We start from the raw sequence: 27500 nt of genomic DNA, 5'->3' as shown, positions 1-27500 counted from the left end.
GCCACTACTTAGAAAACGCTGCAGAGAGTTTGAGCTGTTATTTCATTGATGGTTGTCATTTTACTGGAACATCCGATATAAATTAGTGGTGAGTGATAGGGGAACGCACAATATTTTAGTAGGAAGTTTTTGCTTTGTTTTGTTTTTTATCTGTAAGGTAAGAATTCAAACATAAATTGTGGGTACTCACCAAATGGGAAATGCAGACAGAATTATATTAACCTACTTCAAGTTAGCTAATAGGCTGAAGATAACACGTTTAATTTAAGGCATGGAAGAACCAGTCTTTAAGTTTGGGAAAAGATGTTTTCTATGAGGGAAACTGGACAACAGAATATTCTGGCAGAGTGGTAGGAATCCGGAAATACACAGTACTTTTTTTCATTTGGGTAGGTAACAATAGGAATCACAAGAGTATATGGAAAGAACTTAGGAGTGTATTATTCTTTCTTTAACCTTTCAGGAAATGTTCAAGCTGCTACAGTATAATGTTGGTCTTCCTTGTTTGTAAGTGCACATTTAAAATGATGATATTTCAGGGAGAAGGGTACGACATTGATAGCAATTGTTCCATGGGGGCAGAATGGTGCTCAATAAGGGTGATGAGCTCTGGACTCACATTGAAATCCATTTTTAGGACAGGCTGGAGTACGTACAGTCAACTGCTTCTAGGTTTAGGGTCTTTGCAGATAAAGGAAAGACATTTGGGGACTTAGCCTGAGGACAGGCCATAGATAGAATAATGGAGACAGGATTTATAAAGTGTTTAGTACAAGGACTTTGTAGTGAGCAGCCTATTAGGGTTAAATCACTCAACTCTTGTCCATTGATACAGGTTCAACCATCTACTAAATTCTACGCAAAATGCATACATCAGGGAGTAGCATACATGCAAGAAGTAAATCTGAATGGAGAAAAATTAGACATGAAAATTTTCTTGTTTCTTTAGTTGTTAAAAGATGCATGAACAACACTATCCCGTGATATCTTTTTGATGCTGCTGTCTTATCAGCTCAGGATCAAAGGTGGTCAACCAGTTAGGTCACTTTGTGGAGAGAATATACGAATACAGGTTTTATTTTTCTAAAATCGTAGACTGAGAGCAGCATCTGGACTGAAAACATCTATTCTCCAAGACAAACTTCCAGATCTTTTAGAATGCATGGGAGGTGGATCCTATAAGGACAGGCAGCCAGCTTTCAAAGGATGTATTGGTAATAGACACTATACTTGTAATCGGGCCACAATATATACCACAGACCGACAACCTGGGAGGACAAAGTACTGAACTGTGATACCCTGCAACGGACAAACTCAGTGAGTCTCAGAGAGTTTGACACAACTCTTAATCTAAAGATTCTACTAATCTTGAGAACTTTCACTAACAAGTATTTAATAAATTCAATTTAAAATAAGGGCTAATTTTAATTTTGCCATATAACTTAGGAACAAAATTGACCAGAAATTTATTTACAATTTAGATTTTGTCTACTCCAAAGTAGAAATATCTTTATTTCTTTTCAAAATAAGGTGGTTTGAAAGCACCTACCACAGTGTCTCAACAGAGAAAGTAACCAATCGATATCAGGTTGAAATTTTAGTGGAGTAAAAATGAGTCCTTGACAGTGCCTACCAAGAGGTTCAGATCTTTTATTTCAGTCATTATTTATGACAATTATTCCAATTGAAGTTAACATTTACAAAGTATTTCTTTCTCTGTACTATCCAGGGTATCTCCCTCCCCCCACCAAAACCGAGCAAGCAAGCAAGCAATAAGCCATTGGTAAGAGAAATAAGCAGTGTGACTTTGGTATCTGCCTAGAAAATAAATTTAAAGTAGATTATGGCAAAAGAGCACAAACTCCCAGGAATAAATAGACACTAATTTTCTTCTTAATTTAAACAGTTCTATAGACAGATAACAAACATACTTTATCAATGACACATTTATAATCAACATATAATAACCAAATGACAGATCAACTTCATTGCCCAGCTTTAGAGTCAAGACAGTTCTCTCTTATAATATTCATATTAATCATTTAAAATATTATTAGATATTAATATAAGCAAAAGGCTTATGGAGCGCAGTTAGAAGAAAGCAAGCTAAATTTACATATACATCATACTGACACATTTCATGAAGACTTTTGCTTGGATGGAACCTAATACAATGACAATATTAATGCCATGAGATGTTTGGTCAAGAGACCAAAAAGTTAACAGACTGGAAACTCTACAAGCTGGGACACCAACAGGAGGATAACTAATCACCAGTTTAAAGAAGCCATTGAATGACTAGCATCCTGTTGCTAGGCAACATTTCTAGGTAGCAGATCTCTCATCTTAAAGGACCAAGATATTTTACTTTTAAAATAATGTGCTTTTTAAAAAAAATAAAATATATATACATTTGCATTTGTCAACTTTTGGGTCTCTCAACTAGCTGGACATCTATGAAGTTTATGGACTAGCTTATTTATAGGAGATAAATATGCTGACTGGATGTCACTATGTATGAGAGCCCTCACTAAAATAAAAGTTTTACACTCACCATGTAGTAAATGATAGAGTTTGCATATGGTCATATAATAAGACCAATCAGAGAGGGAAAGATGCCTTCAGTGATGTGCCTATTGTAGCTGAATAATGAAATACAAAATATATTTGAGGTTGATTAAAATTAAAGTAAATTTAGGCATGAAAATATTTGTTACTCTGTAAATACTTAAAGAAGACTTAAAGTATTATTAAAGGAAGTATAATAAATGAACAGTGTAGGAAAAAAATGATGTTTCAAATATATAGCTTAAGTATAAAAATTGTGTAGATTTGTAAACCAATTTGGGGTGTTTTAACATTAATTGGCCTTTTAAAATAACAACCACAGATATTATGGTTGGAGGGAAAGGAGCTGAACTGGTTGGACCAGGAGCAAGGCTGTTACATCCTGGGTTCTCTTCACAAAGTGCTCTCAGCACTAGCAGTCCAGCATGGGCCACTTTTGCCCAGCGCTCAGCTTGATTCTGGTCACATGTGCTACCTCCAACCCATGGCTAGTGAAGGATCTGGGAAGATTTGGAGTACCCGCATTTCCCAAGGTATCTTTCAATATCAGAAGATGTACCCTATCTGCAGAGAGTTAAGATCTAACACCTCCTCTTCTCTTCTACACCACATGCATCAATGCTAACTTTTGCCCTTGTTTAAAGTAAAAGGTTTCCCTACACTTTATCCATCCTGCTCCCATTTACAATATTTTGAATATGACTCGACTTTCTTTTCCCCACCACAGATGAATTCATATTTCTAATGGAGAAGACTTGGACAGGGAATAGGGACAGGGTAAGACTAGGTTTCCTTGTTTAGAGCAGAAGGTGGGAAGGAGAGAGGAAACGTTGATGGAAACCCTACTACAGAGCTGCAGATGTGATCCGGAGTTGTGGAAAGTATCTTTACACGATACACTTTTAGGAAACGTAACATACCACCTATAGTCCCAGGGAGCCCTGGGGCTGTTGTCTTGTCAGGTGATTGATAGATAACACATGAGCTGGAGATATTACTTTAGTCTTTCAGTTATAGGATTCACTGGTTTATTTGCTCTCCTGCCTTTCTGTTATGGAAATAACATTTATAACTGGTTCAAAAGTGGCCAATTTATGAAAACCAAAGAAAGTCACCCCAAAGCATGGGTTACTTAGTGTTTGGACAAGTCCACTAGTATATCACTGACCAGATTTATCATAATACTTTTTACACATATATAAATTCACCACAGCTTATGAATTTGAAGATACTTTCAAAAATGAGCTCTTGTCATGCCATTTCATTACCCTGGGCTTTTGAATTTTCCTTTGACATGATAGGCAAATTTGTTTTACAGATAACTTGAAAGTTAAGAAGACAAGCACACTCATAAACACATGAATGATCCAGTAAACAGGCAACACAAAAGTCCTACTGAGTTATGCAAAAGTATTACTTCTTTCTTGTTGAAGGTGTCAGCATATGCTACATCTTATGTCGCACAAGTGTGCTCATTAAATATTATGAAATATACAGCAGGCCGGAGAGCTCTAGCTAGCTAGTCAAAGTCGCTCATACCTGTGTGTTCGTATTTATGTCGCAGAAGGGAACTGCTTTTCTGGAATGTCTTGTCACATAAGTCACATGCATACATGCCACTTTCTGTCTTCTTTATCTTCTTTCGAGACAGACAGGAATCGGAGTCTGTCATGTCATCTAGGCCTGACATGTAGTCTTGTGCTCCATCCAGCAAGTCTCCCTGTGATATAATCACATAGTTGAACATGGTCTCTCCTCTTTGTGTTGACATCAAACAATTAAGCATAGGCTGACAACTGGAGATCCTCAAAAATGCTAGATGCCTATCTATCTTAGAACTAAAATCTTCTCATTTTTTCCCTGAACAACATGGAAGTTTCACTTTTCAACAAAGCATAAACCTTCGCTGCCATAGATGGGAAAACAGTTTTCTTAAATCTTCCACTTTTTTTTAATACCAGGGAAAACCCAAGAGTGAACATTAAATATCAGGATTACCATATTTTCCAGTGTACTTTACTTCAAAAATGATTGGTAGCTGTAGAAGCTTCATTTTAATTGAATTTTATATTTAGGTACAAAATATTATTATTATACAATCTATTTAAATGTATGTCTACCAACTAAAAGCCTTAAGCTATATTTTTATATTTAATTTTCTAATTTGAAATAGAGAATATTAATAACACTTTTTATCAATGTTCTATCTATGTTAAAACAGCCTTCAGCATTGAGCAATAATGAATGTGGATCAGTAAATTATTAAATTTCTTGATATTTATTTTTGTCTTGGTCCAAAGGAGTGCAAACTTGCATGATAACATACATTTCCATTTGCTAGCCCACAGTTTAGTTTTCTTACACTATATTTGCACTAATTAATACTAGAGAAGATTAAATAGGCTTAAATGCATTTACAAAGAGGGCAGATGTGTTGTAAATTGGAATACTGGACAGCTGTTACAGCCGTGCACTGCCACTTTGGCTCCTATTTTGCAAACAGGGATTATACAAAATAATGCCAAAACAATGCCTGCTTTCAGAGTCTACTACCTACAAATTCTTTGACCATTTGAAAATTAGGCAAGAAGTCCTATGTAACATGTAAAATGTTTCTTTAAAAATTCTCTTCAAAATGAACTCTTCTTTATAAAACAAAATAGATATCAAAATTTAAATATGTAATTCCTTCAAGTCATACACTCCTTTCTGAGCGTGTGGCTGTTACACACTTCAGTTTCAAGCATGTAGGTAAGCTGACCAACTACTAGCAACGATGTGTAATTCTCAGAAGAATTCTTTATTCTGTTTTGTTTGTTTTGAAGACCGGATCCTGCTATGCTGCCTAACCTTAAACTAGCAATCTTCTTGCCTTAGCTTCTTAATAAGCTCATCCTTTCAGCCACTGGCTTAGCTCGCTTGCTTCAAAGCTCTCGTATTCCTGGTTTCACCCACCCGACTGAGTGTTTTTCCCCCACCTTTTGTATCCTCTAGGTCATTTATTTATTTAGGACTGGGCAGCCTGGGAATCACAACTAGGTTATCCTATGTGCCTTTCTTAAGAGCAAAGTGACACATCTCATTACCTGAAATCCTTGTTTCCTCTGGTATTTCCTCCTTTGCTGCATATCAGCAAAGGTAGCTGCTCCCGTTGGGTAGGTATAGGCCATATGCGGTAGGAAGCTCATCTGATCCAGTCCTGGGTATGGTCGTAGCCCGGGGATGCTGGTCTGGACTGGTGGCATGAAAGTGGCAGGGGGAAATGCGCTCTGTGGTGGAAGAGGGGTGTATAAAGGCTTGGCACTAAATGGGTTCATGCCGAACACAGCGTTGTTGCTTTTATTGTCCAGGTTATTAGAATTTGAAAACTCTTTCTTGATAAAAGTCAAATTCAGAGGCTCATCTGAATTCTCAGACGATGAAGAAACACTGTTGTGGTCTAAGTTTATGCTAGTAGCTTTTGTTTTGTTCTTTGTGGCTATAATACTTTTGGGTTCTCTCATTTGTTTTGGTAATGACAGGTCCAACGGCTCAGCCTGCAGCTCCTCGGAAGAGAAGCTATTTGGAGTGTATGAGCTACTGTGGGAGTTTTTAGAAGATGTGGAGGAAAGATTTAAAGGAGAAGGAGTATTACTCCTTGAGTGGTCCAGTTTATCAACTGCTTTAATATTGGTGAAATGGGAAGATTTTGTTAGCCTGAGAGGAGGATCACAACTTGTAACACTGTTGTGGAGTTCTGCTATAGATGGCGATGTGATGGAGTCCATAGGTTTTACAGGAGACCTGGGTAACAAAGAGTCTTTTGTGGTAGGGTTACTGTTGGGAGCTAACGGCTTGGAGGTCCTTTCCAGTGATGGTGACCTGGAATTTGAATACTGGTAGACTTTCCTTTGCTCAAACCATTCCTTCACAAATTCCTGAGGAAGGCCCACAGCAATGGAGATTTTCAGCAGTTCATCAGAGTTGGGCTCCATGTTCATAGCATAGTATGCTTTCAGTACAGACATGTGGTCCTTGTATGGGTTGATGGGGCTTGTCAGTCCTTTCTCGGAAAGTACAGATGACAAGAGGAGGGCTTTATTATCAACAAAAACTCCAGCTTTGTTGGGGACTATGTTTTCGTGAGGTTGCAGGACTGCCTTGATCTCTTCATTCATCTTACACAGGTATCGTTCATGCTGATGCAGGGGAATAGGGCCCGGGAAGCTTTCTTTACAGAACTGGCATGAAAATGGAGTGGATATGCTGTGGTTCTCAATCATTTTATCATCAGTGACCAAATCTATCAAAGTACGCAACTTCTCTTTCTTTATATTACTGATCTGTCTCCTTGAGTCGGTGGTCAAGCTCTGGAGGCAAGCTTTGGCTTCATTGACTTTTTCTAAGGTATAGTCAATAATACTTTTAGTGGCACCGTTATGACTCACTACTGGAAGACCGACAGGGGGAATATTGGGAGAAGTTACCCCTTGTTCTTCTGGCTGAGAACATGGATCTTTCATGTGATAACCTTTCAACTTTGAAATGTCTTCAGTCTTGCAGTCCATCTTTTGCCTCGAAACCGTATTGTCCACAATCTGTAGAACCTTTTGGACCTCACTCAAGTTACTATTCATAGCGGGAAATCCAAGTAAAGGGGCTTCCATCCCTACACCTAAGTGCTGCATTGGACTCTGGGCAGATGGGTGTACACCTAAAGGGCTGGTGGCTCCAAGCCCACCGTTCATAAAGGGACTACTGCCACTAAACCCATGTGTTGCCATAAGAACTTTATAGTCATTGAAGTCTAGTGGTTCTGTTTTAATCTTAAGTAAGCCTGTCTGCTCAGACATGCTAAGTGGTTTTCCGTTTTCCAACTTGTTCCTTAACTGAGTAATGGCTGAGTTAGTAGGAGAAGAAGAAACAGAATTGGGGGAAGAACCCGTCTTGATATTGTTTCTCATTCGGCCATTTACTGATATTAAACCAATACATTTCTTGCTGCTGATATGTGAACTGTAGGACCCAGAATGAGAGAAGCGTTTCTTGCAGTTTGGGCATTCGTAAGGTTTTTCACCTGAAAGGATAATTAAAATTAGCATTAGATTTCTTCGGTTAGGTGCAAAGTTGTCTGCCAAGCCAAGAATCTGTGAAACCAAATGAAATTAATCTAGGTGTCGAATGTAGGTGGACTCTACATTCTAGATGTTTAAGTCAGAGTTATATGACCATAACTATCTCTGGGTTTTATCTACCCCCAGTGGACATAATTCAAGATGTAAGCTGTGGAAGGTAAAGGCTCTCTATGCCTTTTTCAGTTAGAATCCCAAATCTTGTCAGGCCATCGGCAGCCTCCTATTTAAACAGAGTGTCAGATTAATGGTTGGTCAATAGCACAATAAAGATGTCACCGTATTTAAAGGGAAGAGTAGCCATGGCTTTAATCAACTCTGTGGAGACCCCATTGATTCTACCAATTCAACTGGTTCTTTGAATAGCATCCAATTTGGTAATAAAATGCTTGGCAGAGCTATCAAACTATGTATAAAGCAGAAATCTCAGCGGTAGGATGTGGGTTTATGATGTATAGCTATCAGGAGTCAAGAAATGTTTAGCATATGCAAGTTCCTGTCCAATTTTCTCCCACTTTTTCTTGTAAGTTTAGGTATCAAAAGAATGAATATCCTTCTGAAATTGCAGCCCAAATATCTCCAGGTCAAAGTTACACAGTTTTGTAAAAGTCTCTAGATTTAGCAGAAAACACAAATCAAAGCCCTTGTGAATTGTAAGAAGGATAAACATTTATAGGATACCATAAGACTCTCCAAGACTCCTAGAGCTTATGAAATAAAGGGGTAAGCCCACAACACTCCACCCGGGACTGTGTACGCTAAAATGGTCTCCACAGTCTTCTCTAGTTGGAAAGAATGCAATGCAGCAACCCCCCTGTGACTCACCACTGTGAATTCTCAGGTGTTCTTTCAGGTGGTGCTTGTACTTGAAGGCCTTGCCACACTCCGTGCACTTGAACTTGCGGTTACCTGCTCCTTGGGTTAGCATTTGGTGCTGTAAAAGGAGAAAAATGGCCGTCATTTTTGTTCACGAGGCACAAAGGAGATTGCTTAGGAATCTCTCTCAAGGCCTCTTTTTTAGACAGGCCGAGAGGTCTGAGTTCATGCTTATTTATCTGGTCAGACTTTCGGAGTTGCAATAAAAGTGGTAATGCTGGTAATAAAATGGGAATTTTTCTCTTTTAAGAAAGTGCTTCCCATGCACGTCGGACACTTGCTTCACAATTACGCCTGACATCTTTTTTCTACAGCATTTCTTTGACCCTTGAGATGAGAAAGTATGATTGTAGAGATGCTCATGGCTCCTTTTGGTTTAGTGCAGAATCTAAACCCTAAAGGCTTCCTTTCAGAACACTGCTAGTTTGTTGAGGAAAAAAAATACTTTCCTGAAAATTATAAAATTGTTCTTTTCTTTTAACCCACACTTAAAACAAATTTTTGTGAAGTTTTCTGTTTCCAGGGAAAAGTGTGTCTTACACTAAATCAAACTGAAATTTAAAGAAATGGAGACCTCTCCCCACCCCCAAATAAAAGAAAAGAAAAGAAAAGAAAACAAAACAAAACAAAACAAAACAAAAAAACCCTTTGACTATAAATATTTGGTATGCCTGTTTAAATATCCCACTCACTGTGCTACTGGCCCATGTCAACTGTGTTTTTCTTAGGTGCTGCCTATCAGATTTGATTCATTATCAAATAAGAGACAACATCTTGGGTTATGGCTGCTTGAACAGCTTTATCACAAGTCAGTAGGAAGGACTTCAACGGCATTTCATTTTCCGTTTTAGTAGTGTGCAAGAACCAACAGAAAAAAAAAAAGTTTGCTGAAAAGACAAGTTAGAGGCAGCACAGATACCATCCAACACCGCTGACCTTTTTGAACAAGGGGGAAAAGCAGTGTGACTTGAAATTTTAAGGGGAAAAAAAAAGAAAAAAGAAAAAAAAACCACAGTCATCCACTCTGGATGCTCAAGGTAGGAGGCCAGCCTTTTTCTGCAGCAATGACACAAAAGCCTTTTGCAAAAAGACAGCCCAGAAACGGTGTGACAACTGCTAGGGTGTGCTGAATCTTCCCACATTCCTAGTGAGACAGATGGTGTTACATGGGACACAGGGAGGTTTGTTCAAACAGCAGCAACCTTCAAAGATCAAGCGGAGCCCAACCCGCCGAGCGCCATTGAGGGACCAGTGCTCATATGTTGCCGAGTTGCATAAACAAACAGCAACAGCTGCTTTGTCTCCCCCACAGCCCTCAGAGGACTACTATAAACTTTAGTTGTGCCACTGTTAATATGATACAATCATTTTAATTTACTAATTGTAAATGCCATGAGCAAATGAGGGGACTTTTCAACACCAAAGCTACCATTCATGATGCGCCAACACAATCACACTTCTGCATGTGAAATTCAAAGCAGCTATACTAGGTACATATCTAGGCTTTTTTTTTTTCCTAGAGTTTTTTTCGTGCATAGAAGCATGAGAAGATAAACCGTTACAAAAGTGTAACTGCACAAGCGTATTACTTATAGCTGATCTTTGGAAAACATTCAAGTCACTAGTCCAATCAGAAACAAATGGTGTGATAATGTGATATAGTGCCTTAAATAGTAAAAATTTGTAACCCAGTATTTCCATTCTTGCTTAATTGAGTTTGTGTCTTCTTTCCCTTATTCAAAGACAATAAGGCCTATGAGGACAAATCGGAGTTTTATAGAGAATGTCATATTTAACCATCTCAAAAATATATAATATCAAAGTTCATTTAGGGCAATTCTGTATCTGTAGGACCAGTTATTGTGACTTATGAAACACCATTACTGTGACCACCCAACACATCATAATATCAATTTGCACAGTCAATTCTCCCAGGAGGATAGAAAGAGCAGTTTTGCTGAAACATTTAAGAGATGCTGTGAATTAGCCCTACTCAGTCATTTCAAGGATTTAAGACCCTATTCCTACCTTTCCAAGCCAGAGTTCTTATTTTTAAAACAAGTAGGCTAAAAGAGGCAGAACAATTTTGGCATTTAACTACAAGCATGTATATTGGGATGAAGTTATTTTAATTATAACCAATGTTTTTTTTATCATTTATCACTTTTCCAATTTATTATGTGTATATGCATATAACTTATATGGCCTTTCTATCTCCCTAAAAACATATTTCATAAATTAGTAAGCTTGTAAAGTATTCTAAGTAATTTAAAAGTGTTTCGTGACAAATGAGAGAAATATGCACTTCTTTTGCTATGTATTAGGTCCTATATAAAAAAAATGCCTAAGCAGAACTAGGTGAAAAATGGAATTAAAATTGCTGAGATGTTTAATAATGTATAATTAAAATGCTACAATTTCATTCACTTTTTGTGGAACATAAAAATGAAACTAAAGTCAAGTTAAAGTGCAAATAAAATTTCTAAATTAGAAATTAACACACTCATTCGATCGTGAACATAAGACTATTAAATCATATTAGAAGAGACCATCAAAAAATCATTTAGACCTCAATTAAAGCTATTACCATTAAAAGATCTGCATCTTCAAAATGCCATGAAAAATTAATAATGATTGCCAATCAAAGCAATATCGTTTCTCTAAGGGGTTATTATAGAAAGAAATCACTTAGAACCAACCCCCACCTGATCTGTCCCTGGCTTGTGCGTCACCATATGCCTCTCGAGCTGGGTGCGGTAGGCGAACGTGTAGCTACAAAGAGGGCAGGAAAAGTTCTCTTCATTCTTCTCGTGGCGGTACTTGATGTGCTCCTTCAGCGATGTCAAGCGCTTGTAGCCGCGGTCGCAGTAGGGGCAGGTCAGCAGTTGGGCAAAAGCATCTGGAGTTCCAGGTGGCAGGTCTGTAGCCCAGAGGCGAGGGGAGAGGAGCGGGCCAAAAGGTCAGTAAATCAATGGCAGCTAATGGGCTGGCTGCCCGGGCTGCTATGACAGGAATCGCTGCAATCTGCTCCTGCACAGCGCCATCATTGCGCCCCGGCCTCCTCACAACCAGACCCCTTGAACACCCAGGGCAGGCTTGTCCGAATCAGCTCACACTGCGCTCGAAAATTAATTAATTACTTGAGCTTATTTGTGGGGAGGGGGAATTTAAACAGCTGATAAATGAAGAAATTCCCTTTGGGTGACTGACAGTCCCCCTGAACCCTAGACTCACATGTAACTCAGGAATTCACAGGAGGGAAGGAGATTTTTTTTTCAGGTGTCAGAGAACAAAAGGTGAGGGTCAGTGATCTTAAACTTTTTTTTTCCTCAAAAGTAAAATATCTCTGAAAGATTGGAATACATTTAGATATTTTTATCTCTTAGAAATGGGCTGTAATTGTTCTTATTCTGTATTGGATGTACAAATGACACAAATTTGCTGACAAAAAAAAATTTCACAATACCCTAAAATTACAGTTCTAATCTTTGCTCATGAAATTCCATGCCTCTGCAGCTGTTCTTCAAATTTTAAGGTAAACACCCAGGCATGTAGTGCATTTGTAATTCTAACAGCTGCAGAGGTCAGTATCGCGGCTAAAAATGAATTACAGCCTTACCATTTTCTTCTTGCCCGTTGGCCTCTGGCGTGCCAAGGCGAGACAGCTCCTCAGGGGCTTCTGGGTAAATAATGGCCGTGTCGCTTCGCTGAAGGTACTCTTCGATGCTCACTGCGTGGCCATCTCTTTCCTCCAGTTTTCTTTTGGCAAAGTATTCCTCAAAGTCTGATGTGCAATTTGCATTCTTAACTGAAATCATAAGCAAGAGAGAAAGATCTTTTCAGGGTCTTCTTCTAAGGTGGCCAAGTCTGCTAGATCATTGTTAGTAGCAAAGGTTGGCTCGTTACTAGTAAGACTTAAAGTAGCTCATTTGTCAGAAGACAAGATGACCGATTACTGATTAAATGTTTATTTTTACAATACAGGTAAAAGAGCTTACTTTTTTTTAAGTAGGCAAATTTGTTTTTTAAAATGTCTGCCTGTATAATTCATGTACAAATGAAAGAAAATTTAAAATGTATTTGTTAAAAAATTTTAAAAATGAACTAAAAAAAATTCCCTAAACATGGCCTAACATAACATTGCAGATACTTTAATGGTCTATATTAAACTTCTTTTTGTCTTAAGAAAAGTGAATTTAGCTTTTAGTGACAGGGAAACCTTGACAATTTACTCTGAGGAGTAGACAGTGTAGGCCTCTCCAGCCCTTCCACAAGCCCTTGAATACAATGTTCTGAAACACACACACAAAAAAGGAAATTTAATTTTCTTGAGAAGCCATACTAAACTTCACCTCCCTGTCTACCGATGCATCTGCTGCTAAATAAAAGCTTTGGCTATGCTTTTCTAAGAGAGTTAAGTCTGCAGAGTCTGAGACAGATGTGAATGGAGGGAGAGACATCCATCCCTACAAGTACAACAGTGTGACTTGGCTAACAACTCACAGAACAACTCACACTCTCTCTCTCTCTCTTTCTCTCTCTGCAATTTTGATTCTTGCTCAGAATTGTATAGTTAAACTAAGCTCATAACTGATAAAAAAAATAAAAATAAAATATAAAGTGATGGAGCCCCACTGATAAAACAGCAGCATGATTTCTATATTATGTTAGCTTCTTAAGTTGCGATTATTTTTATGAAATAATTGTCGTGGACCAATTTCAACAATCTGGGTCACAAGACATGATGTACTTAAAATCTCTAGATACTTCTCTGAAATTAGTTATGGCTTACATATCCCAAATAAAAGATTATACATAATGTAGGACTGGAAGAGTAACTGTTAGTTCCTCTTTATGGGTGCTGGGGAAAGGGCCTTGCACAGTGCCTGGCCGACTCACGGTACTGTGGCTTGAAAGCAGTGCCCTCTGACGCCACTAGATCTTTACCATATTTTCTTTGCTACAAGAAGCATGCAGTGTTTCCTATAAGAAACATCCTTGGCAAGTTTGTGATGTGATAATGTTCAAGCAAGTTAGTGAATTTTCTTTTTCTTCCCCATTTTTCCTTTGGTTCACATTATTATAAACTTGTGGATTTTAGATAAGAAGACTAAAAAACAATTAAAGCTCTCACTTGTTTAACATGTGATGATTGAAAGCCTAAACAGCAAGTCTTATTTTCCTAAGTGAAGACCAACGCTAATCTTATCCTTCAGGAAACCACGAGAGAGAGAGAGAGAGAGAGACAGAGAGAGAGAGAGAGAGAGAGAGACAGAGAGAGAGAGAGAAAGAGAGAGACAGAGAGAGAGAGACAGAGAGAGAGAGACAGAGAGAGACAGAGAGAGAGAGAGGAAGATAGGGGAAGATAGGGGAAGATAGGGGAAGATAGGTAAAGGAAGAAAGAAAGAAAGAAAGAAAGAAAGAAAGAAAGAAAGAAAGAAAGAAAGAGAGAAAGAAAGAGAGAGAGAAAGAAAGAAAGAAAGAAAGAAAGAAAGAAAGAAAGAAAGAAAGAGAGAGAGAAAGAAAAGAGTAATCCAAATGACAGAATCTCAAAAGTAAACAGATTGCTTCCAATTTGACTGGGTATTATGGTGGTGGTTCTCTACTGTGGCATAAACAAAGGTAACACAGGAATCAAATGAGCTCTAAAGATTAGGAAAGCTTTAATGAGGAAAACTTAGAATTAATGTACTCTCAAAGCTGGAGCAGCAGTGTGTACACAGGTGACTAGGAACAAGGACATCTTGGTATCTAACTTGAAGTGCAAAGTGAAAGAAAAAAACTATATAGGATGTTGGGGAACAGAGATCACAGAAATGGAAACATGGAGGGGACATTTCCCTACTAAGGTCTTTCATTTTTATTCTAGGACCAAGAAGAAGGGGGGGAAGAGAAGAGAGAGGAGGAAAAGGAGGAAGAAAAAGAAGGAGGAGGAAGAGGAGGAGGAGGAGGAGAAGGAGAAGGAGAAGAAAAAGAAGAAGAAGAAGAAGAAGAAGAAGAAGAAGAAGAAGAAGAAGAAGAAGAAGAACAAGAACAAGAACAAGAAGAACAAGAAGAACAAGAAGAACAAGAAGAAGCAGCAGCAGCTATCAAAGGATATTAAGCAAAAAAGACAGTTTTCCAGAATGAAAACACTTGTACTTTTTAATGATGACTCTGACTATAGTATGACAGGGACAGAAGAAAAGGAAGGGTAGGTTCTGCTCAGAGTTGGCTGAGGGTACAGTGGGATTGGGACTGGGGATCTCCAAAATCCCTGAAGAGACAAAGATTAAGGAATCGGTGGTAGAGATGAAGAAAAGTTGCTGAAATTGAGAGAGATTTACAAAGTAAAATCTCTTAAGACTTGGGGAAAGATCCACCTTGCCCAAGTGACATGCTAAAGTGCCTTCTGTATCTTTAGTTTTCAGTCTGATAAGTGGCTAGTGATATTTGCCAAAGCAGAGAAAACTCGAATTCTAAAGAGTTGAAATCATGTATAAACAGAAGAACAATCAGGAGAATTTTCTTTATATTTTATGGAGCACCAAACTAGGTGGTGATAATTCTGCATGCTGTGACCTCAAGTCTTTTCCTTTGCTCTCTCTCCACCTTCTGCTAAGTTTAACAAGAATAGCTGTCTAATTCCAAGGTTTCCTTTTTAAAAAGGGTTTGGAATGTAAGGTACTAGATGAATACATTTTACCTTGAACTTTTGCTTATATCTGTTCTTAGTTGGATTTACTCGCCATCCGTTAGGATCATGATCCAGCTGCTCCGTTCACAAGGCCATAGGAGCTTTCAAAGGATATTGATAGAGAGGATAATGATAGCGTCACCGAACTTGCCCCATTGACTCCTTAGGGAGTGTGTGGGAACTACTAGCTTACATAAACTATTTGCCCATTTTGGGGCTCATTAAAATAGCCTTACCAAAAATTATTATTATTATTATTATTAATTATTATTATTTTGCTTTTAATGATAGGAGAAGACAAGGAACAAAATTTTAAATAAATGGTTTTATTTGGTTTTGGTTTTTCATTTTTGTAAGAGGGTTTCTCTGTGTAGTCCTGGCTGTCCTGGAACTCACTCTATAGACCAGGCTGGCCTTGAACTCAGAGGTCCACGTAACTCTGGCTCCAGAGTGCAGGGATTAAAGGTGTGTACCAATACCACCCAGCTAAAGTGAATGTTTTAAACCAATATGACTAACTTTAACAGTGGCTGACATCTTTTTCTGTACTATGACAATTGAAAGTAATGTTTCAGCTCCCTCCGGAACACATACCTATTAGAATATTTTAAAAAATTTATTCGAGGCTTTTCAGAATATTGTCCCACTAGATGACCTTAGTGTAACCCAGTAAAAGTGGATGGATGTACATTTAATATCCTAATTTTATCTTGATATTTCAGCAACTATTTGAATTATCTGGCTATCTTTGCATGAATTTTCATTTGCATATGAATGTTTCCATCAGAAATGTAATCAAATGCAAATTCAATTGGATTTGCATTAATAGTCTTTGGGCTTAAAAGGGAGAAAAATTCTGATTTTTCTGGATAGGCAAACTAAACTACATCTAGATACACTTCTGGTGTTTGGCAAGGGAATTTGATTACTAGATCAGACCTTGCCATGCTAGATCTCTGTGTGAACTGAAGTGAGGGGAGGGCGAAAGGGCTTCAAGTCACATGTTCTGTTTAAGGATCATCTGTGTGGTCATCTGTGGATCCTGAACACTGAGTATATTGCCATGGAATGAGTAGTTTTAGAAGAAACATTGGTGAGGTGGATGTGGAAAATAATGTGCCTTTAACACTGTGTTTCCATCAAAACAAAACGTAATACAAAACACGGTTATCCGATGGTTAAGCTAGGGATTTAGAGTTCTGTTCAATTGTCAATTCAGGTAATAATAAGACAAGGTGACAGAGTGGTTCATGGTATTCATAAATGCTTACACAAGTTAGACATGGCTTCAGTGAGTATCCAAAAAGGGCTTCATGAAGAAATGTCACTTAATCATTTAAGTCTATTGGCTTCATTAGGGCTTTCCATCATTCATGTGGGGCGGATCTGCTATCGATCATCTATGTACAGCCACTTAGAGTGAGCTAACATACAAACGTAAATGAGCCATCATATCCACCATGAAAAGCAATGTAAGTTTCTCTTTGGTTTTTTTTAGAATTTTCCTTTGCCTAGATCTAGCTCTTCATGTCCACACTACCAAACATTACAGTACCCAAGTAAGTGCTAGTTCCAGGATGATCCCCCTCCCATTTTCCCAACTGCTTACCTGCACTTGAAACAAGCCCAATCATTAATTTGTCCAGAATAGGCCAAGAGACAATGCAAGCCCATGGATCCCTTCCCTATGATTTTAGGACTTAGTTCCAAAATGAGCATCCAGGCTCAGGGTTCCCCCACTGCCAGGTGACTATAGCAGTAAGATGCAGAATGAAGGGACTGATATTTTCCATTTAGGAGTGGAGGGGTTTTGACTACAATTGGGGAAGCTGGGGAAGGTAGACAAGATGGTCCCCAGCCACACATCCAGCTATGTGTTCTGAGGCTGTGCTACATCTTGTAGTGACTGTACTCTCACCTCTCCTTATATATGACGCCCCAGAAACTTCCTTTTCTACTCTCAACTGTGCCATGTTCCAGTCTCTGAAAACCAAAGCCCTTCTTGCGTGTAGTACTGGAGCAAGGGATAGGGGTGCATTTTGGTTACCCCTGTTGGCAAGGATGAAATTTTGATTGTATTTGGAAGTTTGTATATTTGTTTGCCCAAAGATTTTATAGTACAGAGTAGTGGACACAGGACTGAGGTGGAGAGCTTGCTAAGAAGTTACAGAATTCCCCGCTGTGTTTTTCTAGTATAAAATCAACCTCATTTTTGTTCTTTCTATAATCCTCTTCACTCCCTGGCTGCCTTGGAAGGACTGCCAAAACACACTGACAGAGGATATTTGCATGGTATTTATCATCAAACCATAACAAAAAATTCACAAGAAACCTCAAGTAATTTCTTCCCATATCTTCTCCGGGGATTTTGCATTTACTCCTAAAATTTACCCTAACGTCGTGCAAATATCTCAACCTTCCCTAAGGTTAGTTAAACTTTTCTCCATCCAAAAAGAGAATGTTAATTAAAAATGTTTCCTCATGGCTATATGTGTTTTAATATTGGTAGATAAATTTCTAGATCCCTTCAAGTCATCAAAGGCTCTCTTTTCTTTTACATATGTTAGTCAGTCTTACTAGTCATGCTTATTAATGATACTTTCATAAATACCTCTAAGACTGTCTTGGGAAAATATTGATTCTTTTTTTAAGGTAGATAATGAATGTTAGTCTAAACTGACTTTTAAAGTAATTGCCTAAAAACAAGCAGGGTCAGCAGAGCTCTGAGTGAAAAGGAACCACTGACTGGCTCCGGAATCAGTCAGGTCCCATAATTGAGTTGCTTAGAACATGTTCTCAATAACACTAAAAGTGATTTTTACTTATACTTTACAGGTCGTCGAGTTTATAACGTGACCCCGAAGCTGATTCTTTTTTTTTTTTCTTCTTGTTTCCTTTTGCCATTTATTTCCTGTATTTAGAACAAGAAAGCAGCTTCTCTATTACCACTAATTTAAAATCTGGCATGTTTTCAATTTTCATTAAAAACTGAAGGGATATACTTTAATATTATTGCTAAGCCACTTTGGCAAACATTAACGTAAATACGTAAGTCTTTTGGGGAAAAAAAATCTAGCTTTTATTCACATTGCTCTGTCAAGGCAAAGGGAACAGAAGCAGTAGTCACGTGTCAAGCATAACTGTCTTCTTCACCCTTGGGAAAAAACAACACCTTTAGTACTAATTGATGAAAAGAAGACAGAGCAATATTTAATTTTACATTAATTTTTTTTTAGTTTAAAGAAGCATATGCAAAGGTATATGAATTCTCGCTACTCTGTATGAAGTTGGCTAATAATTAAGTATCAGCATACATATATTGGCACCAGATATCTAAAAAAATGGGGAAGGGGATGATCTTTTTCTCAAGGCACAGTCACACAGCAGCTTCTCAGAGCCTTTGACTGGTATAGAGGCATGTATCAGGCCAGAGAAGGGTCGTCAAGAGCAACAGAGAAGTTTCTTCTCTTGCAGAGAATTAGACATTTTGGTGGTCTCTCCACCCCTGCTCTTATATGGCCTTCTCTGAGGGGGTATGCTCAAATACCAGTGAGAGATTCATGCTAAGTGAATGGGAGGTGGGAATTTGTAGCAGTCTGCAAGATCAAATATTTCTCTCCACAGCAGGAAGTAGCCGAGTCCAGGATGCCATCTAATTTTAAAGTTTGATTTTGTATAAGAGGACTGTGAACGTCAAGACCTCGAGGCTTACAGTAACCTTTGAATGACTCTGCTGTCCGGCAGGACAGAATGATGCAGTGTATTGACTTTGAATTCCCTAGCTGAACAAGGTGTGTTCATCTTTCCCTTAACCCTGTAATCTAACTATCTGGAATTAGCATTGCTGTCTTTAGGACAGTGACTTTGCTCAGCAGTTCATACTTTCTTTTCATAGAAAGCCATAAAACAGTCAGTGTTTGCCTTGGATAGTCAATGGTTTTCAAGGTTTGGTTTGCCTATCGGTGGTGTCAATATACTTGGGAACTTATTTGAAATGCAAGTTCTCAGGGCCCACTACAGAGTCAGCAGTCTGTGTTTTAACAGGCCATAGAGGAAATCTTGTCTGACTTAAGAATCTCTACTGGTAGGACTCTCTTTTCTGTCTCATACTGCACACAGCGTGGTTCTGAGTAATATCATAGGGATCACTTCACATCGGGCTGCCTCCTGAGCACTTAAGTCTGAGTTTGCACTCCTCTGCTTTGCTTGCTGGATACCATCTGCACATGTGAACCCTTGAATGGTTCATAGCACATTTAATCTTTCTCTTCCACATATATGAACTGTCAGAGGTGTGGGCCATGTGTCTCCAGTACTTACTGGGAAGTCTAGAACACATCTAGTTCTGGATAATTGAAAGATAATATCAAACTCAGAGCCTGGGACTCTCCATTTGGATCACTTATTTTGGGTTTGGTTCGTAATTTTCTCACCTGTGAAATGAACCAGCATGTACCTCCTTGGGTATCCTTAAAGTAACAGCAATCCATACTTTGAATTAATTGCCATAATCAATTTGTTGTCTATTCCCTAGGTAAGTCTAGAGAGTTTCATCTGTATTCTTTTCAATTAAAAAGTCAAAATAACACAGATTTCTGGTGGGAGAACCACACACGGCGATTAAGAAAAAAATATTTTTGAGGTGCCTGGAAACCACAGGCGTCGTCGCAAGGAAAACAGTGCTTATTAAATATTTGTTGAAATGAGTGAAGGAGGCATGCAAGAAGAGGCTAGGAGTGGTCGTTATTTCTTGTGGGAACTCTTGCTGTGCAGTAGAGATGGCTGCTCCTAATCGCAGATGAAGCTAATAAAACCCCAGCACTAATGAGCCAGGAAGTGAAGGCACTCTTCCAGGTGCACACCTGTGATGGGTTATCCCGGACAATTCCTGTCCATCCTGTCCAGCGCTCCTTCTCCTCTCAATTTTTTTTGTCATTGATTTTTTTTAAAAGTAGGAGATTTACTTAAAAAACAAAACAAAACAAAACAAAAAAAACCTCACACACACACCAAACTCATGATTTGTATGACAGATGTATGGCTGAATTGTATGAATTGTATGGCTGAATGACAAAATCTCCTCAGCCTTGAAAAACATGACAGAGTGAAACTAGAGACTTGCTTCACAGTAAGTAGCACGATAGTACAGTAGTGTGTGTCCTCCTTTTCGGGACTTGGGTACGAACTGAATTCTCCACTCCTGCACATTTGCTAACACATCACAGTCTCTCACCTTATGCTCGGAGATACCTGATGTTCAAACTTGCATGACCTTCAGCCTTATAAAAACTGCTAAAATAAAATTTCAAACCTTTAATAAAAATCCATTGTAGGAGAACTAAGAGGATGTTGGGGCTGATAAACCACAAAGAAAATAAGCCTTATCTTAACCCAGTCGGAGGAGTCAAACTACTGTGTTGTTGGCTCAGATGAGATTTCCACTGTTGGTCTGGATTTTTACTGAGGGTCCATTTGCTATGAGAACACTGGTCTTGTTATTTTATGGACTGACCTGTTATTTTAGGGGGAATATAAATCCCTTATATGATTCTGTAGTATTCATCCTGCATACTTCCACTCTGCTGTTTGCATTCTGTGAAATGCCATCAAGAGATGAATTGTAGGGCAGGGGGCGGGGAGGGGTGGGCTATGAAACTTGTAGAGTACCTTGTTTGTAGTTCTTAAAATGATCAAGAATGAAAAGCCAAAGACAGGGCAACTTAGGGACCAATTACAAGGCGTGGTTCACTGCGTAGGGAGAGCAGAAGAGAGCGGGGTCCTTACAGGACTTCCATTCCCACATATCATGCCAGTTATTATTTTCTTAAATTGTGTTTCCCAAGGCAATTTCATGAGGAGAAAGGATGAGAATTGGGAAGCCCAAAATTTCTAGCCTAATTTTCTCATTTAAGAAGCTGATGCCCCCAAGATGTAGTGAGGCTAACGATTCACACAGTTACAAAAGGAGTTTCTAGAAGACCTGGAGGCAGACATCACGTTTCTGGACTCCGGTCCCATTGCTCTTTCAACTACATCGCAGTGATTCAACATGAGAGAGAGACTCCATCTCTGTAGTTTTTGTTTATCATGCTTGATTTAATAACATTTGAAAAGGACCTAGATGCTGAAAAAGATCACAAGGACATGAATAATTCTAAATGCCATATTATTACACTATAAAGTTAGTATGAAAAAAGCCAATTAAAATGCCAGCTTTGGTGGCATATGATATTAAATGACTCCTCTTTATGTCTGTAGATTTATTTTGTAAATTAAAATTTACTTATTTGCTGAACATGTCCCTACTTGCATAAATCTTATATCTTTTCATTCTTTCCTTGCCCTGCCCCTCTTTCCTTTTTCTTCTGTTTCTATGGTTATCCAGATTGAGTAACTGCATGTCATCATGGCTAGCTTTGATTGGTTGTCAACATGACACACATGGGAAGAAGAAATCTCAGTTGCCTACATCAGATTGATCTGTGGGCATGTTTGTGGGGCATTTACTAAATCGATAACTCCTGTTAGGGTATCCCAGTCCACCATGGGCAGCACCATCCCCAGACAAGAGAGCTTGGGCTGTATAAGAAAGCAAGTTGAATATGAGCCTGAAACCAAGCTGGCAAACAACATTCCTCTGTTGGTTTATGCTTCAAGCTCCTGCCTTGGTTGCCTTGGCTTCTCTCAATGATGGACTATGACCTGTAAGCCAAACAAATATTTCTCCTCCAATTTGCTTTTAGTTGTGTTGTGTATCATAGCAACAGAAATCAAACCAGGGTAATGAGGGAAAAGAAGATTTATTTTTTTCAGATTCTGTCCTAGAGATGCTTAACCTTTCTATTTAATATATAAGGACTGTGTTTTCCTTATTTCAGTATTTCTTATTTTTAATCAAGTTTTAAATGTACTCAATAAATTATAACTCTTGGAAGCATCTTGCAAAGATACATTATTATGAGCGATTATTTTAATAGTCTGAGTGCATAGTAAAGAAAATATGTCTTAAACTGAATATAGAGTAAGAGACCAAAAAGGAACTTCATTCACGCTTCGTTTTGCTTTCTTATTTCACAAACTACTTGTTTTCCCCCCCACATGCTTAATGACATCCTCCTACACGTGCTCCACTTCTTCAGATTAAATGAAATTGTGTCAGCCCTCGGTAATACCCCATCCCTCACAGGCTTCTCCCTCAGAGCCCTGCCTGCTTGCATCTTTCTTGAAACACAGAGCAAAGAGGCCGGGTCAAACTACTTCTTAATTCACACTGCTGATCCAAATCATGGTTCCCTGTTTTACAAGCTCATTCATCATTAATTCATTCTCTAACTCAAGATATGACCTGCTTATTAACCACCAGCACTACATAAAGTACTACGCATGTTGAGGGGACTATGGAGAAAAACATACTTAGTATCTACCCTCAAAGTCTCCACTCTATAAAGTTTCTGAAGCATTTTGTTTGTTTCTTTCAGACAGAATCTTGTGCTCATTGTGAGGCACAGGCTGGCCTCAGACTCACCATCCTTTGGCTCCCAAATGCTAGTTAGAGAGGTGTTCTGCCATGCCTGGCTATAACTATAATGTTCCGAAGTCTAAAGTTATCTTTCTATGCATCATGGTTTAGTGCACTATCTATATAGATCAAGTAAAATGACTTATGTCCTATGACTATATTTTGTCCAGGCTGCCGTTGGCTAAAAGGTAGTAGTCCTTCCAGGCAAGTTAGTGTACACCTTTAATCCCAGCACTCAGGAGGCAGAAGTACTCAGATCTCTGTGAGTTCAAGGCCAGTCTGTTCTACACAGTGAGTTCCAGGAGAGCCAGAGCCACATATTGAGACCCTGCTCAAAAACTCAAACTAACAAACAAGCCAACAAACAAGTAGTAAGTAGTTGGTGCCTAATTGTCCCCTCAGTCTTGGCACTTCACTAAGCTCCAGGCAGTTCAATCTGTCGGAACCAGAACCAGGAATGTGCGTGCTCTTCTTCCCCATCATCATCATCATTTAGTTCCTCATTCCTTAAACAGGCACTTCACTGATAACCAGGCTCAGACAGATCCCTGTCTGCTCTGGGCACTTGCCTTAGTTCACCTTGGAATGTGTCCTTTCATTCTTACTCCATTCTTACCTTAGCACACTAAGAGGTATTCCTTTCCTATCTACGTGTCTACTACAGTACCAAACATGTGGAAAGAGACTTAAATATTTATATGCTTAATCTCAGGCTATGTTTTCAAAACAGAATATTCTTTCTTGATGACTGACTGTATACGCTGTCCAGAGCAATTACTCTCCATTTCTACTTGAGATTTCATCCATACTCCTACTTATTTGATAGTAACTGAAGCTCTAAGCTATATGAGAGAGTTCCCGGTACACCTTAAACTTGGTTAATTCATTTCAAGTATCATTTTTCCTCTTGGATCACACTACTGAGACAAATAACAACTGTTACCACAGTTGCCATCGCACTCTTTTAAGAGCCTCCTCAGCCTCCTCTCCTGTGTGTGTCCAGCCTTTCCATTATTCTCTTTGCACACAGGCATGCTCACGAAGCTGTTCTCCTGAAGAACTTGCCTGGAAATCTTCAGGCATCCGTCTATGGCTCTAGCTCTAACATATGATCCCGTTTCTCTGTCAAGAAACTCTGCAGTATACACTTTGCCTTTGGACCTACGTAGCTTGCTGTACTTCAAAAGGAAACAATGTAACACATACATACATTACTAGAAGTAAAAATTATAACACTGGTTAGCAATGAATAAATATCAGTCAATGTTGTGTTAAATATTTGGCACACATTTCTCATCCCTGTGCCTTTTCTTTTACTTGTCTGATTGCTCTGTGCTCATAGCTGAACAAAATACTTCTACACTTAGTAGGGTCTCAATAAATGATGACTGGCTTGCACAGCTAATGAAGAAACAATTATTTATTTGCAAATGTTGTCTTTCTGTTATTATGACTTGACCTCCCCATTGCCCTATAAAATTTTATGTTCCTTAAGGGCACATATTAAATATTCCATTTCTTTAAAGTTTTCCCTTCCTCAAGCATCAGTTTAAATTCTGTCTGCTTAAGATGAATACTGAAAGAAAAGAGTGTTTGTTTATTGATGGCTATCCAAGCTGAAGAAAAAAAATGAATCCTGATGGTAATCAGTTATGAAATAACAAAGAAATATTTGAGAGCTTTATCATTATATATATATGAATAATAGTACATCTTTCTCTTCTATAATTAATTTAAGGATGCTAGTTAAGATGAGGTGAGAAGACTTATTGGGTAGATGCGGGTAGTTTCTAAGAGCCTTCCAAACTTGCTTTCATTACTTGAGCCTCAAATGCTACAGCAGAACAGTGGATGGAGATGTTCAAATTGATGTGGGATGTTCTAGGACATCAAAGGTTTTCAAAATTGTCTTGTCAATGGCTGCAGATCTGGCTCAGTCAGTAAAGTGCTTATCATGCAAGCAGGGACCTGAGTTTGATCCCCAGAACCTGTGTAAAAATGCTGGGATAGCCAGGCCTGACCGAACACCTTTAATCCCAGTCCTGGTGAAGTTAAGGCAAGTGCATCTCTCTGAGTTAAAGACCAGCCTACTAAGTCTTGTTGAAAATTCCCCACTTCACCGCCTATGACAAACTTTTTTTAAAAACCACTTCATGGCTTCATTACTACACGGCTATAGTTTGATTTTCCCAAGACATCATGGCGGTACAACATGACCCAACTTCTTTCTTCTTATGCTTTCTTTATATTCTCTAACAGTTGTCTTTGGCTTATAACTTTATTTCCCATAAATTCCCTTTAATTTATATCTTTTACCCATTATCTTAAACTTAGATACTATGTTTTCTCTTTAGCTTATATATTCCACTTCTTCCTTCCAGACTACTGAAAATGTACTTAGTTCAAATTCAATTTCCTTCATAAAACCTAGACAGATTCCCACTTTGCAGGATCTTGTCAATGTCTATAATTCAAATAATTATGGCTCCTCCCATTTGATTTATCACACATTTTCACTTACTGTTTATCATCTTTTCATGTAAATTAGGCATTTCTCCCAAATTAAATAATAATTATGACTTAGTCTTCCTGGCCATCATCTCCCTCACATGCACACAACAGGGACTATATTGAAAACACTCAATGACTATGTATTGATTTATTTATTGACTGCATGCATCTGAAGTCTAAGAAACACTGGGCATTAGGAGACAGAGGAGCTCAAAGCCTGGTGAAAGGGTGTTCAAAATTGATTTGCAAACCTCCTGGATCTGAGTACATTTTGTTAACCTCATGTTAGACTCAGGTATATACAATGGATGCTAAATTGTCACTTTGTCACACTGTCAGTGATCAGGAAGGAAATGAAATCAGCTTTTATGAATGCTTGCTTGAAGCTGAGACATTTTTCTTCAAGGGAACCTGAGGCCATTTTGAAGCTCACAAACTGGGAGGTTTTGGAGAGTCCTTAATTCAGGGTACATTGTTATTATATTTTAAACAAAATCATTTCGCTTTTGTTTCTATTTTTATAGAAACGGTATCCCAGCAACATAGAATATTAAAACTAGAAGCATTCTCAGCAGTCAGCTAGCTCAACATAGGCATTTTACAGATATAGAAACTGAGTTCCCAAGAGACTAATTGATTTGCCTAAGGTTGTAATCTAGGTATTGTTGAAGCTGCATCTAGAAATTAGAATTATCAGTGCTCTAGTCTACAATTTCTCTAGACCCATATGGTTGTATACTTTCAGTTTTGTACTCAATTTGACATTACTCAAATGAGTAAATCAGGAGTTTTTAAAAAATTGTTTCACTTACTTTATACCCAAGACAGTGAACCCATGTCTCTTAAGTAGTTAATAAACTTATTTATAGACAGCATGAACAGTATATTATGATGCATATCGACTTAAGGGAAATGTGAATGTCATCTTAATTAAATATACTTCTGAAGTCATTTAAAAGTGCATACTTTTTTCATTGGCACGTTGAATGGAGACAATTATGTGATTTTTGTTCTTGTCTTATTTTAGGGAATGACTTTGTATTGGGGACTGTGCTGACATTTGTAATGGTGTTACAATGGTGTGGAGGATTGTTTGCAACATGAAGGTAGTGCCATACGGAAAAGGATACACACAGAGTGAATCTATGTCACCTTGTGCTGTGAGAAGAGATGCTGTTTGGGGGAGAACAAGGAATGTCACCCTTAACCAGCCACAGCAGAGCCAAGGAAAACACTGCCTACTGGGTCCTGAGTGGTTATTCATCAATTTTATTTAATTCTTGTTTAAAAGTCTGTCTGAGAAATATTATTTGATACCTCTAGTCGACGCAGAGATTTAAAAGTGAAGAGAGAATCTGAGAGAAGTTAAGAGATAAAATTTTTTAAAGAATGTTTGTGGAAATTTGGATTGGGGAAAGGTATTTTTCAATTTGTATTACATCATATCACTTGAATTCTCAATGACAGATATCAAGTAGTAGCTAAGGCCGGCATATTATATTATGATATAAAATTATGTTTAAAGTAAAAGCTAAAACTAGAAAGCCATACAAATCATGCTGGAAGACTGTCCATTCATAAAACTCAATATTCCCGAGCTATAGAGGCAAGTTAGGGTATAAGAATGGAAGACAAAGTTGCTTAATAAAATAAGAGATGTGGCAAATTCAAAATTGAAACAAAACTAGACCTGTGAAGTCTAACTTCTTGTTAATCATGGAGGTGCAAATGGATGTGTCTGTGTTTTATCAGATTCAGGAAACCCACATGACACAGAACAAACATGATGTTGCTATGTGAACGTATCTTACCTGTACCATTGTTAATTGTGGTCTGGATCGTGGCTTCTGGCCCCATTGCATCATAATCTTCCTTCATTTCTTCTGTGGGGGAAAATTATCTTTAGCATTTGAAAATTACAGAAAGGCTTACTATTCTAAGCATGCCAAACATAGGAACAAGGAGGAGTCTTTGAAGGGAAACAGTGAGGCTTGTTGTAAAACTCTAAACAATAGCTTTGTTCAGGCATCTGGATGAATTCAACAGTGCAGGCTGCACAAGAACGTATTTACTTTAAGCGTTACTGCAAGCTGTGAAAAACAGAGGTGCTTATTTGAAGCAAACGAAGGGCTTTTCTTCTGGTGGCAGTTCTAGTGACAAACAGAGGGGAGATGTTATTTTTTTCAATAAGACTTGAGTCAAAAGTGACAAAGTATTTGAACTTATGAAGAGACACAGT

The 27500-nt window shown here is 38.3% G+C and overlaps 1 protein-coding gene and 1 long non-coding RNA gene across 4 annotated transcripts in view; one reads left to right on the top strand and one right to left on the bottom strand.

Moving 5' to 3' along the window:
* The window catches only part of LOC147005928 (uncharacterized), a 65361-nt gene extending 38254 nt beyond the window's left edge, over positions 1-27107 (top strand). Inside the window, exons 2-3 of one of the 2 annotated variants that reach the window (XR_015046541.1) lie at positions 14425-14748; positions 26289-27107. This is a non-coding gene — a long non-coding RNA (uncharacterized LOC147005928). Of the gene's footprint in view, positions 1-14424; positions 16102-26288 lie in introns of those variants that run through there. The other variant, XR_015046540.1, reaches the window with a different exon arrangement.
* Positions 1-27500, bottom strand: part of Zeb2 (zinc finger E-box binding homeobox 2) — a 125876-nt gene that overhangs the window by 3687 nt on the left and 94689 nt on the right. For both annotated transcript variants that reach the window (XM_029472853.2, XM_029472858.2), the window contains exons 4-9: positions 27073-27144; positions 12175-12363; positions 11261-11475; positions 8505-8613; positions 5655-7624; positions 4108-4288 (exon numbers count right to left, since the gene is read on the bottom strand). In XM_029472853.2, the coding sequence (XP_029328713.1) occupies positions 4108-4288; positions 5655-7624; positions 8505-8613; positions 11261-11475; positions 12175-12363; positions 27073-27144 (2736 nt within the window). The remainder of the gene's footprint in view (positions 1-4107; positions 4289-5654; positions 7625-8504; positions 8614-11260; positions 11476-12174; positions 12364-27072; positions 27145-27500) is intronic.

The sequence above is a fragment of the Mus caroli genome, unplaced genomic scaffold, assembly GCF_978045245.1.
Source record: "Mus caroli unplaced genomic scaffold, Mus_caroli_1 scaffold_2, whole genome shotgun sequence".
NCBI lineage: Eukaryota > Metazoa > Chordata > Mammalia > Rodentia > Muridae > Mus > Mus caroli.
This window is presented reverse-complemented; position numbering and strand designations above follow the sequence as displayed.